The sequence below is a fragment of the Rhinichthys klamathensis genome, unplaced genomic scaffold (genome assembly GCF_029890125.1).
Source record: "Rhinichthys klamathensis goyatoka isolate OS25496 unplaced genomic scaffold, OSU_Roscu_1.1 h1tg000183l_1, whole genome shotgun sequence".
NCBI lineage: Eukaryota > Metazoa > Chordata > Actinopteri > Cypriniformes > Leuciscidae > Rhinichthys > Rhinichthys klamathensis.
Window position 1 is genome coordinate 380,792 of NW_026606711.1, and position 14,689 is coordinate 395,480.

General features: G+C 43.9%; 1 protein-coding gene across 10 annotated transcripts in view; it reads left to right on the forward strand.

The window, feature by feature from the left end:
- slc4a5b (solute carrier family 4 member 5b) overlaps positions 1–14,689 on the forward strand; it is a 63,865-nt gene that overhangs the window by 44,115 nt on the left and 5,061 nt on the right. For 6 of the 10 annotated variants that reach the window (XM_056261445.1, XM_056261446.1, XM_056261448.1 and 3 more), the window contains 11 exons: positions 30–204; positions 1,874–2,007; positions 2,116–2,387; positions 3,654–3,709; positions 3,816–4,007; positions 4,170–4,283; positions 4,895–5,008; positions 5,203–5,364; positions 6,825–7,003; positions 7,084–7,156; positions 8,458–8,526. In XM_056261445.1, the coding sequence (XP_056117420.1) occupies positions 30–204; positions 1,874–2,007; positions 2,116–2,387; positions 3,654–3,709; positions 3,816–4,007; positions 4,170–4,283; positions 4,895–5,008; positions 5,203–5,364; positions 6,825–7,003; positions 7,084–7,156; positions 8,458–8,526 (1,540 nt within the window). The remainder of the gene's footprint in view (positions 1–29; positions 205–1,873; positions 2,008–2,115; positions 2,388–3,653; positions 3,710–3,815; positions 4,008–4,169; positions 4,284–4,894; positions 5,009–5,202; positions 5,365–6,824; positions 7,004–7,083; positions 7,157–8,457; positions 8,527–14,689) is intronic. The other 4 variants (XM_056261447.1, XM_056261450.1, XM_056261451.1 and 1 more) reach the window with 4 other exon arrangements.

Below are 14,689 nucleotides of genomic sequence, written 5' to 3' on the forward strand. Positions count from 1 at the left end.
GACCTCTGAGACTCTTTCTGTTTGTGCAGATTTTGCGGAGGACTGTGGCTGGACATCAAGCGTAAAGTGCCCTGGTGTTTCAGTGACTTCTACGACGGCTTCCACATCCAGTCGATCTCTGCAGTGCTCTTCATTTACCTGGGCTGCATCACCAATGCCATCACCTTTGGAGGACTGCTGGGGGACGCCACGGACAACTACCAAGTAATTCACATCCTAGCCACAAATGTTTGGATATAATGCCCATGTTTTAATATAATTTACACATTGCCTATACAATAATCTCAAAACAGTCAAATATGAGGCAAGTAATTGGCCTGGCCAGTATACAATTTCTATTTCAGAGTGCAAATTAAAAAAGGAGAAAGTGAGAAAAAGTTTCAAATAAGACATTTTATAATAACAAAAATAAATGTAAGAAAATGTACAGTATGTGAGAAATAAAGGTGCAATTGTGTGATAAAAGGTCACAATTACAAGAAAGAAAAACACACAGATGCCCATTTCTGCCTCTTAATAATGCATTAGTAAATCATAATAATGACTTATTATGTCATAATTTTGAGACATAATTATTAGGAAAAAATTTAATTCATGAGATGAAAAGTCAAAATTATGAGACAATTATGACAAATAGTCAAAGTTATGAAAAACATTATAAAAAGTCTACATTAAGACTATGACTTAGTGGGCCCTATCTTGCACCCAGCGCAATTGACTTTGTACACCGACGCATGTATCATTCCTATTTTGCACCCGACGCACAGCGGACTTTTCCCTCCACAGACGCACGTCGGTAAATTAGGGAATGACCTTGCGCTCCCGGGACGGTTCAGCGAAATGAGGAGGCATGTTCCGGCGCAAACGTTCCCTGGTGCAATTTTGCAGTTTCAGAAAATAATTCCGCCACAGACCAGGAAAAACCTAGTCTAAAGTCAGTGGCGCGTTATTCAGATGCTATTTTAAGGGCGCATGCTTGGCCATAATGTAGCGTGTGCACAACGCACTTACACTTTGCTTCTCTCATTACACAGACGCAGCAGTTCCCATTTTTGCAAACCATACATAATTACAAGGAAAAATATTACCACACGAGGGAAATCATTGTGGTGTCCATGAAGATGTGAAAAAATAGGCATAAATCTAGCTTACACATTTACCCAAATTATTATACGCCTGTTTAACCGAAGCTAATTTGGGTGTTTCTCCCATCCCCATACAATGTCAAAGTCGCAAGTTCCGTCGTTACCAATAGAGTTCAATGGGATTTGCGACCAACTTGCGACCATAGTTGGCTAACGATGCTTTCGGGAAACGCACCCCTGATTGATTTATTGCACGTTACGCCCAAACCACACCTATGAGTAATGTAGCGACTTCAGACCAACCCATTTTAGATTTGCGTGGGGCGCAAGAGTCATTTATCCCGCCGGTATAATAGCAACAGTGCCCGAGATCCGCCCACAAAGTTACTTGCGTTTCTCGTTCGATACTTGCGTTTCAGATCGTTAAAATAGGGCCCAGTATCTTATTTCGACTTTTTGTGTCATAGTTTTCTTGTAATTACAACATTTTGTCATAGTTCTTTAACTTTTTATCTCGAAATTATGATATAGTATCTCATAAATTTAACTTTTATATGTCATAATTATGATTTACCTAAGCATGATTTGTTTTCTTATGTGGCGGAAATGGGCTCCCATAAGAAGCAGGCTTCTTAAAATTTATTTTCGCAATATTAAGTGAAAATTAATACATTAATTTAAAGTTTTATTTTTTATTTTTTTATTTTTTTATTTTATTTTTTTATTGAAAACTTTTTCTGTTTCGTTATTTGCTCCATTATTTTTTTATGTGTCTCATTGACTTTCAGGGTGTGATGGAAAGCTTTTTGGGCACGGCTTTGGCCGGCGCGGTCTTCTGTTTTTTCGGCGGTCAACCGCTCATCATCCTCAGCTCTACGGGACCGATACTGATCTTTGAAAAGCTGCTTTTTGAATTCAGCATGTGAGCGTGACATCCTGTGATTTAGTAAAGTTAAAAATCATCGAAATATGTGAGTCAGCAGTCTTCCATTGAGTTTGATTCTTTAACTGAATTGTCGTCTGTGTTCAGAAACAATGACATTGACTACATGGAGATCCGGCTCTGGATCGGCTTGCACTCCTGCCTCCAGTGTCTGATCCTGGTGGCCACAGACGCCAGCTACATCATCAAATACATGACACGCTTCACCGAGGAGGGCTTCTCCAGCCTCATCTCCTTCATCTTCATCTCTGATGCCCTTAAGAAAATGATGGGCACCTTCAATTATTACCCTATCAATCGAGACTTCAAGCCAGATTACATCACCAGCTACAAGTGTGAGTGCCAGGCTCCTGATCAAGGTGAGTCTGACCCTTGACCCAGTGAAAGACAACCTCGGCCAGTCAGGCTTTGTGGGATTATGCTGTGAAATAAAAACTGACCCTATTTACTTTCTTCTTACACTTTCCTGACTTTTCATTCACCAGTGCATGTTATTCCAAGAATAAAAAAATAAAAAATATATATATAATAGTCAAGTCACCTTTATTTATATAGCGCTTTATACCATACAGATTGTTTCAAAGCAGCTTTAGAGTGATAAAAGGAAAATGATTCAATGATGCAAACAGAGTTAATTTCGGCTGTACAGCTGAAGTCAGTTCAGTGTTGATTAAGTTCTATTATAAAGATCATCAATTATTAAATTAGTTCATTTCATCTATAAATTATTGTATTAAAAATAATACATTTTAAAAAAATATTTAAAAATAATAAAAGTATTATTAATAATTGATGATATTTGATGCTGTTACGAATAATAATAATAATAATGTTTGTTTTAATATTTTATTCAAAAGTAATTATTATTATTATTCAATAATACAAGTATTATTGATTGATACAATTATCAATATTAGTAGCATAATTGTTATAAATAATTAAATTTGTTTTTATGAATAATAATAATTACTTTTGGATAACATGTTTAAAAAAATTGTATTGTTATTATGTTTTAAAATATATTATTCAAACAATTAATATTCAAATTAATAAAATGTATTATTATTTTAATTATTAATAGTTAATGTAATAATGATAATATTTTATTATGAATAATAGTAAAATAAAATTTAATTTAGTCATAATTATTTGTCTTTTGATGAAAATATCATTTAAATTTAGTGAGTGTTTTGTGGTGCATTAATTAATTAGTGTCAATTTTACTAAAATGGCATTTCATTTTTGTCTACAATTAATCATTGAATTTTTACTCTCCACAAATGTCTGCAATCCTGCATTCGCTCACTGTTCTTGAGATCCAAAATATTTTCTGTTGAATATTTGGTGTCATTAATGAAGGAAAAGTGTTTTCCATACTAAAATGTTATGTTGACTTTTTTGTTTTTCGGATGACATATTGGTTTGTTACACCTATCCACTGCAACTTATGTGTATCATATTTGTTTTGCATCCTCGATCTGGCTGCTGGTTGGAGTAAGTATCGTCTACTGGCATGTTGTTACAATTCTTGACACCCCTTGAACATCTATATACGATGTTATTGTATGATACGTCTTGTCAATAAGCATAAAACACTATTAGTGCTTGTTTACCTTCTGTTGTAGTGGCTTTCAACACTTCCTCTCCATTAGGCCTTGAAAACATCTCTGATTACTCTATGGTGAGTTGAAACTGTTATGTATTTCATACGTTTTTCTTCACAAAAGTTATCACTATTGCTTTTACCATACTTTTTTCCGTTTTGTGGTCGGTGCTCTCACTCTCAGTTCAACTTCACGGCTCTGGACTGGAGTCAAATGACTAAGAAAGAGTGCTTGAGATTTGGCGGTTCCCTGGTGGGCAAATCCTGCAAATACGTCCCAGATCTGGCCATGCTGTCTTTCATCCTGTTCTTCGGCACTTACTCCATGACCATCTCGCTCAAAAAGTTCAAGTCCAGCCGTTACTTCCCCACCAAGGTTGGGACACTGTGTTGAGCATTTTCACATGTATTTCCCATGTATGTCAATACACCTGCTTCTGTATTCTCTGGGTCAGACCGTATGGAGACAGTTTTCCTTATCCTAATCCATTTTGTATTTACCTCTCTCTTCCCCAACTTGCTTCTGTTTTTCTCCAAGTGTCGCGCCTTGATAGCAGATTTTTCCATAATTATATCCATCCTGGTCTTCTGTGCTCTGGATTATGTGCTGTCCTTGGAGACTCCCAAACTGCATGTACCCACCCAGATAAAGGTCTAGAATGTGTCATCTTGATGTTATACCACAGACATGCCTTTTATGTTGGTTATATTTGAATGAAATGCTGCCTTCAAGTCTTCTTCATGTTGTATATAGGGGAAAAGCACACATGAATGCCACCATAATGTTGTATAGTGGTAAGTTCTTGCACAAACATAGCCGCTAAGATAAAGGGATAGTTCACCCCCCCAAAAAAAAAAAAAAATCTGACATTAATAACTCGCCCTCATGTTAATCCTTTGGAACACAAATGAAGATCTTTTTGATGAAATCTGAGAGCAACTACCACTTTGACGCTTCAAAAAGTTCATAAAGAGATCGTAAAACGAATCCAAATTTTCTGAAGAGACACAAATGCTTTATATGATGAACAGATTTAATGATGTGCGAGAACCAATGAGGTTCATTCTCGTGTCACACAGCACAAACAAATCACATCATATTTAAACTTCTCAGAAAGACTTGAAGGCATCAAACCTGCTTCTGTTGCATTTTTAAATCTATTGCACTTTTGTCTTATAAAGCCTTTGATCGTCTCTAGATCTTATTTAGTTGTGTCTAGTTTTCTATGTCTTTATCTTTCTTTTTCCTCTGCAAATGTGCAGCTTCGGAAACTCATCAGTGATTTTGCAATCTTCACGTCAATCATGACATTTGTTGGTCTTGATATGTTAATGGGGCTTAAAACACCTAAACTGATTGTGCCAACCGAATTTAAGGTACGTTGTGCAATGGATACAAGCGTATGTTTCTTTACCTCCCATTTGCATTCATTTATTTGAGCTTTTTCTTCATGATTATGTACTAATATCACGTTAATCCAATGTGCTTTACAAAACACGCAGTGTGATTTCAGTGACAGCCACTGGTTATTGCTATGCTGACTTACTTGAGTGCTGTTCTGTGTGTGTAGCCCACACGGCCGGATCGCGGCTGGATCGTCATGCCTTTAGGGAAGAACCCGTGGTGGATGTGCATGGCCAGTTTTGTACCTGCTCTGCTGGTCACCATCCTCATCTTCATGGATCAGCAGATCACAGCCGTCATCGTCAACCGAAAAGAGAACAAACTAAAGGTGCTGGACGTCACCTATGAAACTTATTAGCTTTTAACAACACTCTACATCAGCACTCATTCTCACACTCAAAAGTTTTTGGTACTTTACATAAAAAAATTAAAAAAATTGATGAAAAACTGTAAAGTAAAAGTAAGTAAAAGGCGTTTTAGTATAATTCTAAAAATGTCCCCCTTAAAGGAGCTGTATGTAAGAAATTCATTTAAATTAATCATAAAATGGCCCTGAAATGTCACTAGACATTAAGAAATCATGTTCACTACAAAACTTATATCACTGACAACAGTAGTCTGGCCAGGATATTGTCATTTAAAAAGTGCAGTTGCAGCCCTCAACTGATGTTGATGTTGTCATGTTGTGTTTTGGTCTGATGCTCCACCCTCCACCTATCTACCAATCACGAAGTCAGTAGTGTTGCGGCATCCGGGTTGCCAGCTCTGCTGTAGTTACCACAGCTGCAGCTCGTCACGTTCCTGCTGGATCCTGCAGCCTATCTGGCAACCTCGAGTCAGGGAGGAGGGGGAGGGGATACACCACTCTACAGTAATTTGACAGTGATTGCAGTACCAGTTTTGGCCACAATCTTACATACAGCTCCTTTAAGGTTACATGTGTATTTTTGTTGTGAAATATTTACATATTTTTATAAAGTGAACATAAGAATAATTTTTATATTGTTGGCAATAGGTCAAGGTGAACATTTATTTTGACTGAAGGTTTACTTGATTATCCATACATAATTATTTTTAAAATCATGTTAAAATGTATGTATCAAATATACAACAGGCTTTTGAGGAACATTTATTTGTTCATCTCTCAATCATCATTGAATCACATTGATGAAAAAAACTACAGAGCTTTGATCACAAAACTAAGCATTTAAGTATCATCTTACTAAGACATATTATTGGCAGATATAGAGTGACGACTGATGTTTATATGCATTTTATAGAAGATCTCATTGAATTACAAGCTGTCAGAATTTCATCTCACTTTTTGGGCATATAAATGTAAATATCAGCAACGACATGAAATTGCATATTTTTGCTCATTTTGGGCCTCTGAATAAAATTTGATTTTTAGGACTATTATGTCATGTCAGGCTTTACAGGGTTAAACTTAAACTAAAAAAAAGAGAAACTAAAAACTATTTGTAATAATTTTAAAGTTGAAGCACTAAGATTATTAAAACTGAAATAAAACAAAATATAAATATATAAAAAACGAATAAAAAATTACAAAACCACATAACAAAATTATTAAAACTTATAATAAATACTATAATAGTACATAAATAATACTAAAATAACACTGGCTAGCACCCACTGGTGACCAACCGCAACCCCCCAGCACCATGATGTTGAGTTATGATTATGTAATATGCATGCATGTCCATAAGCAGTAATGTGTTGTTCCATCTAGCATTGCGCAATGTCTTTTCCTCATTTTCCCTGGAGCAGAAAGGTTGTGGTTATCACCTGGACCTGTTCTGGGTGGGCATCCTCATGGCCGTTTGCTCCTTCATGGGTTTGCCCTGGTACGTAGCGGCCACGGTCATTTCCATCGCCCACATCGACTCTCTGAGGATGGAAAGTGAGTCCAGTGCTCCTGGTGAGCAGCCACAGTTCCTTGGTGTGAGGTAAGTCAAAGCAAGACCTTTTTTTGTAGATTTAAGCATAAATATTAGTATGAGAATTATTCAATTTGTGTTTATCGTAGGGAGCAGAGATTCACAGGCATATTGGTGTTTGTCCTCACTGGAGTGTCTGTCTTCCTTGCACCAGTTCTACAGGTAATCAAAACTGCACTTTACTTTTATAAAATCATGCTTGTTTTTTGTCACTTGAGCACTATTTGGACAGTCATTGATTCTCATGGGGATGTAAGGTAATTGCAACATTTCAAGTCAAGTCACCTTTATTTCTATAGCACTTTATAAAAAGCAGCTTTACAGTGATAAACAGGAAAATAACGATTCCATGATGCAAACAGAATTCAATTCAGATAAAGCAGCTCTGAAAAGACAGTCATTATTCTTTTGAAATCAGTTCAGTGTTGATTCATTTCGGTACAATAACTGTGTAAAGTACATCATTTATGAAATGAATTCAGCTTTAAAGCAGCTGTGCAGAAAACAGTGATGTCATAATAGTCTCAGTGCAGTCAAATCAGTAATATTGCTGAATGTTAATATTATTGAACATTTAGTCTGTAGTTTTATTACCGCCCGAATCCAGAATGTCTGTGTTTTTCTCTCACCACCAGGACTGGGACGTTTCTCAAAAGCGTTTGTGAGCTGTTGATCATAGAGACAACGCTGAGAAACGCAGCCCAGGTTTATTCTTGCCTATTTCTTGGGGAAATCTTATTAAAGCCAAACTTTATTAAAGACATTCACCGCGCTATCTAGATTCTGGAATTTCTGTCAAAGACAGGCGATTTTCGCTGTGTATACATACAATATGCTTCAAATTATTATTCATACATGTAAATATGCACTGCTTTAACAAAAAGACAAGGCGATGTAGGTACTGTGGAAAAAACTAACAAAGAATAGCAGTCACATCAAAAATCGTTCTTGTTCTTGTTTAAAGTTTATGGCAACCCAACTCAGTTTCCCAGTAGTAAATATGACTTGAGAATGTCCAATTTCTGACTAGGAAACTCGTATTTACCAAATATTTCCTTTAGCACAACCATTGAAACTGTAGCGTGTAAATTGTCTTATTTTTTAATATATTTAAATATTCAAATAATGAAAAAGGATATTATTTTTCTATTATTAGGGCCAGAGCACAGATGGTGAGAGGACCCTATTGTTTCTGCTCCGTTTATTATTAAATTTAATATGAATTTATTAACAGTATAAGCATTAACAGACATTTTGTTTACAGCTGTCAATCATGTGACTGAACATGTGAGCAGCAAGAACTCCACAGTGAATAAGTCGCCAAACAAATGCATACATTTTTAGCACTGAGGTGCCATGAAAGTGTATTTTTACAGACGTGCCCATGAGGAACAAAAACCATCCGAATAGGGCTTTAGTGCAATTTAGAAGCTGTACAATTAATTGTTTTTATTTCTGCACAGTACATCCCTATGCCTGTGTTGTATGGTGTGTTCCTGTACATGGGTGTCGCTTCTCTCCATGGCATTCAGGTACACGTCACTCTGTAAAAACTCTTCCGATCGCTGCTCTGCTGTATTAAACGAATGGTTCCCCAAAAATGAAAGTGCCCCTATTATGCTCTTTCGAATATTACCTTTCATGTAATGTGTAATATAGCTGTTTGTGAATTTAAAAGGTCTGCAAAGTTTCAAAGATAAAAGTGCATGATAAATAAAGTTATTGTGTCCTAAAAGAAAGACGTGATTCTGAACGAGTCGTCAGTTTTTATTTTTACTTTCTGCAACGACGCTGTTTTCTGCGCTGTGAAAGCAAATCTGCTTTAAACGCTCTTCTAAAGGATGACGACTCGTGCTGGAACTGATACAGTAAAACCGACGCCATCGAGATGTGTATCAAGTGCTGAGGAACATCTGAAGCTGAAGTTCAGATATAGTAATAGCCTTTCGTTTCCGACACGCACTGTAAGCAACCACGTCTCATTCCATTAATAATAATAATAATGTCTAGTGTGGTGGTGGCTGATAGACCCGTTGCCATGATGTTTAAATGACTTATCGCGAGAGAAAAAAAAGGACGTTGTATCGCATAACATCAGTTAATGGAAACGCCGTCATTTCGCAATAGTTTTTTATCGACATTTAGAAAAAATCGCAAAAGTTTTGCGCAAATCTGTAATGGAAACGCGCCTAAATTGCTGCCTTGTATGGTGTGTCTCAGTGGGAAAAATGTTCAGATTCTGGGGACGTTTTTTAACGTCATCAAATAGTTGGGCCGGTGAAAACCACAAATGCCAGGGCCGAATTTTGGTCCCAGTCCGGCCCTGCATTAGACCAATCACAACAGACTGGGCCATCTGACCAATCAGAGCAGAGTAGCTCTCGGAAAGGCGGGGTTTAGAGAGACTGAATCCTTTATCAAACTGTTTCAGACACTGAGAATAGAGCTGATGCTGTTTTTTGAGCTTGGATGCACGTAAACCTACTGCGGGAGACTCCAAAACAAAATTAGGAGTCTTTAAGTAAGGGTTAATGCCCGACGAGGTGTCCATTGTCAGGTATTAATGGACGACGGCGAGGCGTGAACTGTACGACGCGCAGCGGAGTCCATTAATACCTAGACAATGGACACCTCGAAGGGCATTAACCCGCTTATACCATGGTCACTTGCCAAATAACACATCTTTAAAACATTAGTTTATATTTTAATTAGTTTTACAATCGAAATCTAAAGTTCTCTTACGAGAGGTTCTCTCGTATTGCGTAAGCTAGCTTACGCTGCGGGAAAGATTCATCTTTGCTGAGATATTGAAGCCAAAAAATTATTTCATAATTTTGTATCCATACACAACGCAGTTCCTCTGCGGCAGACCTAGAGCGGGCTAGCTAGCAGCTCATTGGTTCGCTCAGAGAGAACTGCTTAAGCCTATGGGAGAGCGGGGCCGAACCCGCTTCCAATGAGAGGCGCCCGCGCGCTCATTGCGTCACGACCCGCCAGAATGGGCGTGGCCACGGTGTATATAAGGCGCTCTCCCAGGCTTATATGTTGATTCATTTCATCTTCAGCAAGCTGCACGCTTCTGCTGTTCCTGAGAAAAGCCATCGCCGTCGAAGAAGGCATCCTCTAGCGAGCTCAAGGACCCTGAAGAAGCCGGCCGTCTTCGCCACCTTCAGCCGCCCAGCAAGCTAGGCCATCCGACGATTGTATCCTTTCTCTATTTCTAAAAGAGCCGAGCGTCTTTTTAAAGATGTCTCGTTTTTCCTGCGGCTCTTGCCGCGCTCGTCTCGAGGACGGAGACCGCCATGTCATCTGCGCTCTCTGCTTGGGACTCGAGCATGCAGAACTCGCCCTCGCTGATGGAGGATGCGACCTCTGTGAAAGCCTGCCGTTATCGTCCCTGCGGGCACGACTTCTGGCAGTGAAAACCGCTCCCGCGCCGCCTATTCTCTCGCCGCGTAAAAAGAAACGCCGCTCTCAAAGGCCGCCGGAGCCCCCAGCGGAAACATGCGGGCCGCCGCCGCCGCCTCCCGCTTCCCGCTCTCCCTCCCCGCCCCTGCCGGACATTCAGTTGCCGCCGAGTGGCCGCTCTGTTGTTTCCGATGACGCCGCGGAGGAGAAGGACTCCTGTTCACTGCTCGCTTCTGACAGTGAAGACTGGTCATCTCTCGGATCCGCGAGAGAGTCGACGGGGACCCGCGCCGGGATAGAAGAGGAGCTGATGCGCCTCCTCTCACAGGCCGTCGAACGCCTCGGTCTCGAGTGGTCTCCTCCACCCGAGCAGGCCCCGAACCGAATGGACGGTAGCTTTTTTCATCGGCGCTCGACCCCCGCGTGCACCCGGGCCGCTCCATTCCTGCCTGAACTTCACGCAGAGCTGACAAAATCCTGGAATGCACCGCTCTCGGCTAGAAATCGCTCCGATGTATCCGCCTCGCTGCGCTCGGTGGACGGAGCCGCCGAGAAAGGCTATGCAGCCATGCCGCCCGTCGAGGACTTGGTCGCCACACACCTCTGCCCGCCCTCCGCTAGATGGCGTTCTTCACCCACGCTTCCTTCGAAGGCTTGCAGAGCGACCTCGAGGTTTCATGCTCGCGCTTACGCCGCCGCCGGTCAGGCCGCCGCTGCGCTTCACTCTATGTCTGTCCTCCAAGTGTTACAGAGCGATATTCTCCGTGAATGGGCCGAAGGCGGTAGAAAACCCCCCCCCGCCGTCACGGATTTGAGAAGTGCTACGGATCTCGCCCTTCGCGCCACTAAAGCCGCCGCACAAGCTCTGGGGAAATGCATGGCCAGCCTTTGTGTTGCTGAGAGACACTTATGGCTCACGCTCGCCGACATGGGAGATTCTGAGCGCGCCGCGTTTCTCAACGCGCCCCTCTCCCCGACGGGCCTGTTTGGATCTGCCGTCACGGGAATTGTCGATCGCTTTTCTGAAGTACAGAAAGCTTCTCAGGCGATGAACTTGTTTCTACCCCGCCGCGCTAGCTCTTCAGCGGGCCGCTCTCACGAGCCCTCCGCCAGAGCCCCATCACAGCGCCCCCCTCCGCAGACTCAAACAACTCAGCGCAGTCAGAGCGGCCGCCCTCGCCCTCGCTCTCGCTCTGACAGCCGCCGCAGACCGCCGCCCCCCCGTGGCCCGCGACCCAAGATCACGCTGAAGCCTGATCATCAGAAGTCTGCCTAACAATGTCAAGAAAACGACGGTGCTCTCCCGCCGCGGCCGGACCGCCGTCAAAGCTTCGCCCTCTGCCAGTCCCCGTTATTTCGCCGACTGCTGTAGTGTTGACCGCCACAAACAAGCCGGTGTCCCAGCCCGCTTGCGAGCGACAAAAAGCCGTTTTTACGGCTACCCAGAGAAATCTCAAAAAGAGAAATTTTGCCAGTTGTGTAGAAAATGTGCCCACAATCATGTGTTCACCCATACACACAAGCATAACATATCCCGTGTCTCTATCAGAGCCCCATCACATGAAACGGGCACAGCCCGCTCTAATATCAGAGAACATAAACACGCCCACGAGCTCGTGCACGTGTCCCCTCTCTGCTCGCTCTGTGTCACGGCCCATAGACTCCTCTCTGAGTGCAAATCCCGTTGCCACACACATTCAAAGCGCGCCCACACACTGTGTCCAGCCCGCTATGTGCAGCAATCAGGGCAATACAGCCATTCGGCCACTAGCCGCATGCTCCAAAGCGTGGGAAGCCATTCCAGGCATTTCCCCGTGGGTGTTAAGCATTATAAAGAACGGCTACCTGCTACAGTTTCGCCGCCGCCCGCCTCGTGCGCGCGCGCAGCTCGAATCTTCTGTCAGCCCGCTGGCCGCCGGCACGCTCCGCTCAGAAATTGCGACGCTGTTGCAAAAGGGCGCGATAGAGAGAGTCCCGCCATCTATGACCGAGTCGGGGTTTTACGGCCGTTATTTTCTGGTTCCCAAGAAAGACGGCGGCCTCAGACCGATCTTAGATCTCAGGTCTTTGAACAAAGCGCTCATGAAGAGACCGTTCAAGATGCTCACTACCAGGAAACTCCTCGCGCAGGTGCGCCAAGGGGACTGGTTCATATCTCTAGACCTGAAAGACGCCTATTTTCAGATCCAGATAAATCCCCGTCACAGGCCATTCTTACGTTTCGCCTTCGAGGGTCTTGTTTATCAATACGCCGTTCTCCCGTTCGGCTTATCTCTGGCGCCCCGTACATTCACGAAGTGCATGGATACGGCGCTCGCCCCCCTGCGAAGCCAGGGGCTGCGCATTCTGAATTATCTGGACGACTGGCTGATTTTGGCCCAATCACAGACGGAGCTTCTGTCGCACCGCGCAGTTCTCCTCGACCATTTGGAAACGCTGGGCCTCTCTGTCAACTGGACAAAGAGCTCCCTTCATCCCAGTCAATCGATTTCCTTCCTAGGAATAGATTTGGACTCGGTCACGATGACGGCTCGCCTGTCTACACAGCGCGCGCGCAGTGTTCAGCGTCTAGCCGCCTCGTTCCAGATGGGCACCCGCAGGCCTCTGAAAACTTTTCAGAGGATGCTGGGTTACATGGCCTCAGCCTCCGCTGTACTTCAGCTGGGCCTTCTGCACATGCGCCCGCTTCAGTTCTGGTTGAACAGCCGTGTACCCCACCGCGCGTGGAACACGGGTCGCCAGCTGATCAGGGTTACGCAAACGTGTCTCACGGCGCTGCAGCCATGGACAGTAGCAGAATGGTTTCGTCTAGGCGTCACGATGGGGACCTTTTCCTGCCGAAAAGTCATCTCGACAGATGCATCCAACACGGGTTGGGGTGCAGTCTGCGAGGGCTCACCGGCCTTCGGCCACTGGTCGATTCAGGAAAGCCCATTACATATAAACTGTCTGGAAATGCTGGCGGTCGAGAACGCGCTCTCGCACTTTCTCCCGCGCATCCAGGGACACCACGTCCTGATCCGTTCGGACAATATGGCCGTGGTCTCCTATCTCAACCGTCAGGGCGGTGTCAGATCCAGAAATCTCTGTCGACTGACGCACCGCATTCTAGTTTGGTCTCAGAGCCGCCTGCTCTCGCTCAGAGCGACGCACGTGCCGGGCCATCTGAACGACGGTCCAGACATACTGTCCAGGAACCTCATCTCCACAGGAGAATGGTCCCTGAACTCACAGACGGTCCAGTTACTGTGGCGACTATTCGGCAGAGCAGAAGTAGACCTCTTCGCGTCAGAAGAGAACGCTCACTGCCCAATATATTTCTCGAAGAGCGAGGACGCGCTAGCCCAGGAATGGCCTCGCCGCCCGCTCTATGCATTCCCTCCGATCGCTCTGTTACCACAGGTAATTCAGAGGATCAGGGACACACGCCACTCGGTGCTCCTCATAGCCCCGCGTTGGGAGAGTCAGAATTGGGTTCCGGAGCTCACGCAGCTGTCACAGACAGCCCCGTGGCCCATCCCAGTCAGAGCAGATCTCCTCTCTCAAGCTCGCGGCACGATCTGGCACCCCCATCCACAGCGCTGGGCGCTGCATGCATGGGTGATCAACGACTATTCGTTGATTTGCCAGAGGGAGTAAGAAACACTGTCATACAGGCTAGAGCACCTTCCACGAGAAGGCTCTATGCGTCTAAATGGTCTGTGTTCTCAAAATGGTGCACCGACAAACAGCTGGACCCACGGTCGTGCGAGGTGCCGTCTTTGCTTGTTTTCCTTCAAGAGATGCTGGACAAGGGCAGGTCCCCCTCCACTCTCAAGGTTTATGTGGCAGCCGTCGCGGCGTTCGCGGAACCCCGACGCGCTCAGTCATTGGGCAAAGACGAGTTAGTCATCCGCTTCCTCAGGGGAGCTAAGAGGATGAACCCTCCGCGGCCCCCGTCGGTTCCGGTTTGGGATCTTTCTATAGTCCTTGAAGCTATGAAAGCACCCCCGTTCGAACCGCTCGAGTCTGTGGATCTGAAATACCTCTCGCTCAAAACCGTTTTCCTGACGGCTCTGTCCTCAGTTAAACGCGTTGGGGATCTTCACGCGCTCTCATCCAGCGCCGCGTGTCTTGAGTTTGGACCGAATGATTCGATTGTCATTCTCAAACCTAGGCATGGCTATGTCCCGAAGGCGATTGGTACCCCGTTCAGGGCTCAGATTATCTCCCTATCGGCTCTGCCTTCATCCGATAGTGAGCGCGATGCCAATCTCCTTCTGCCGCGTTCAGACGCGCTGAGCAGCT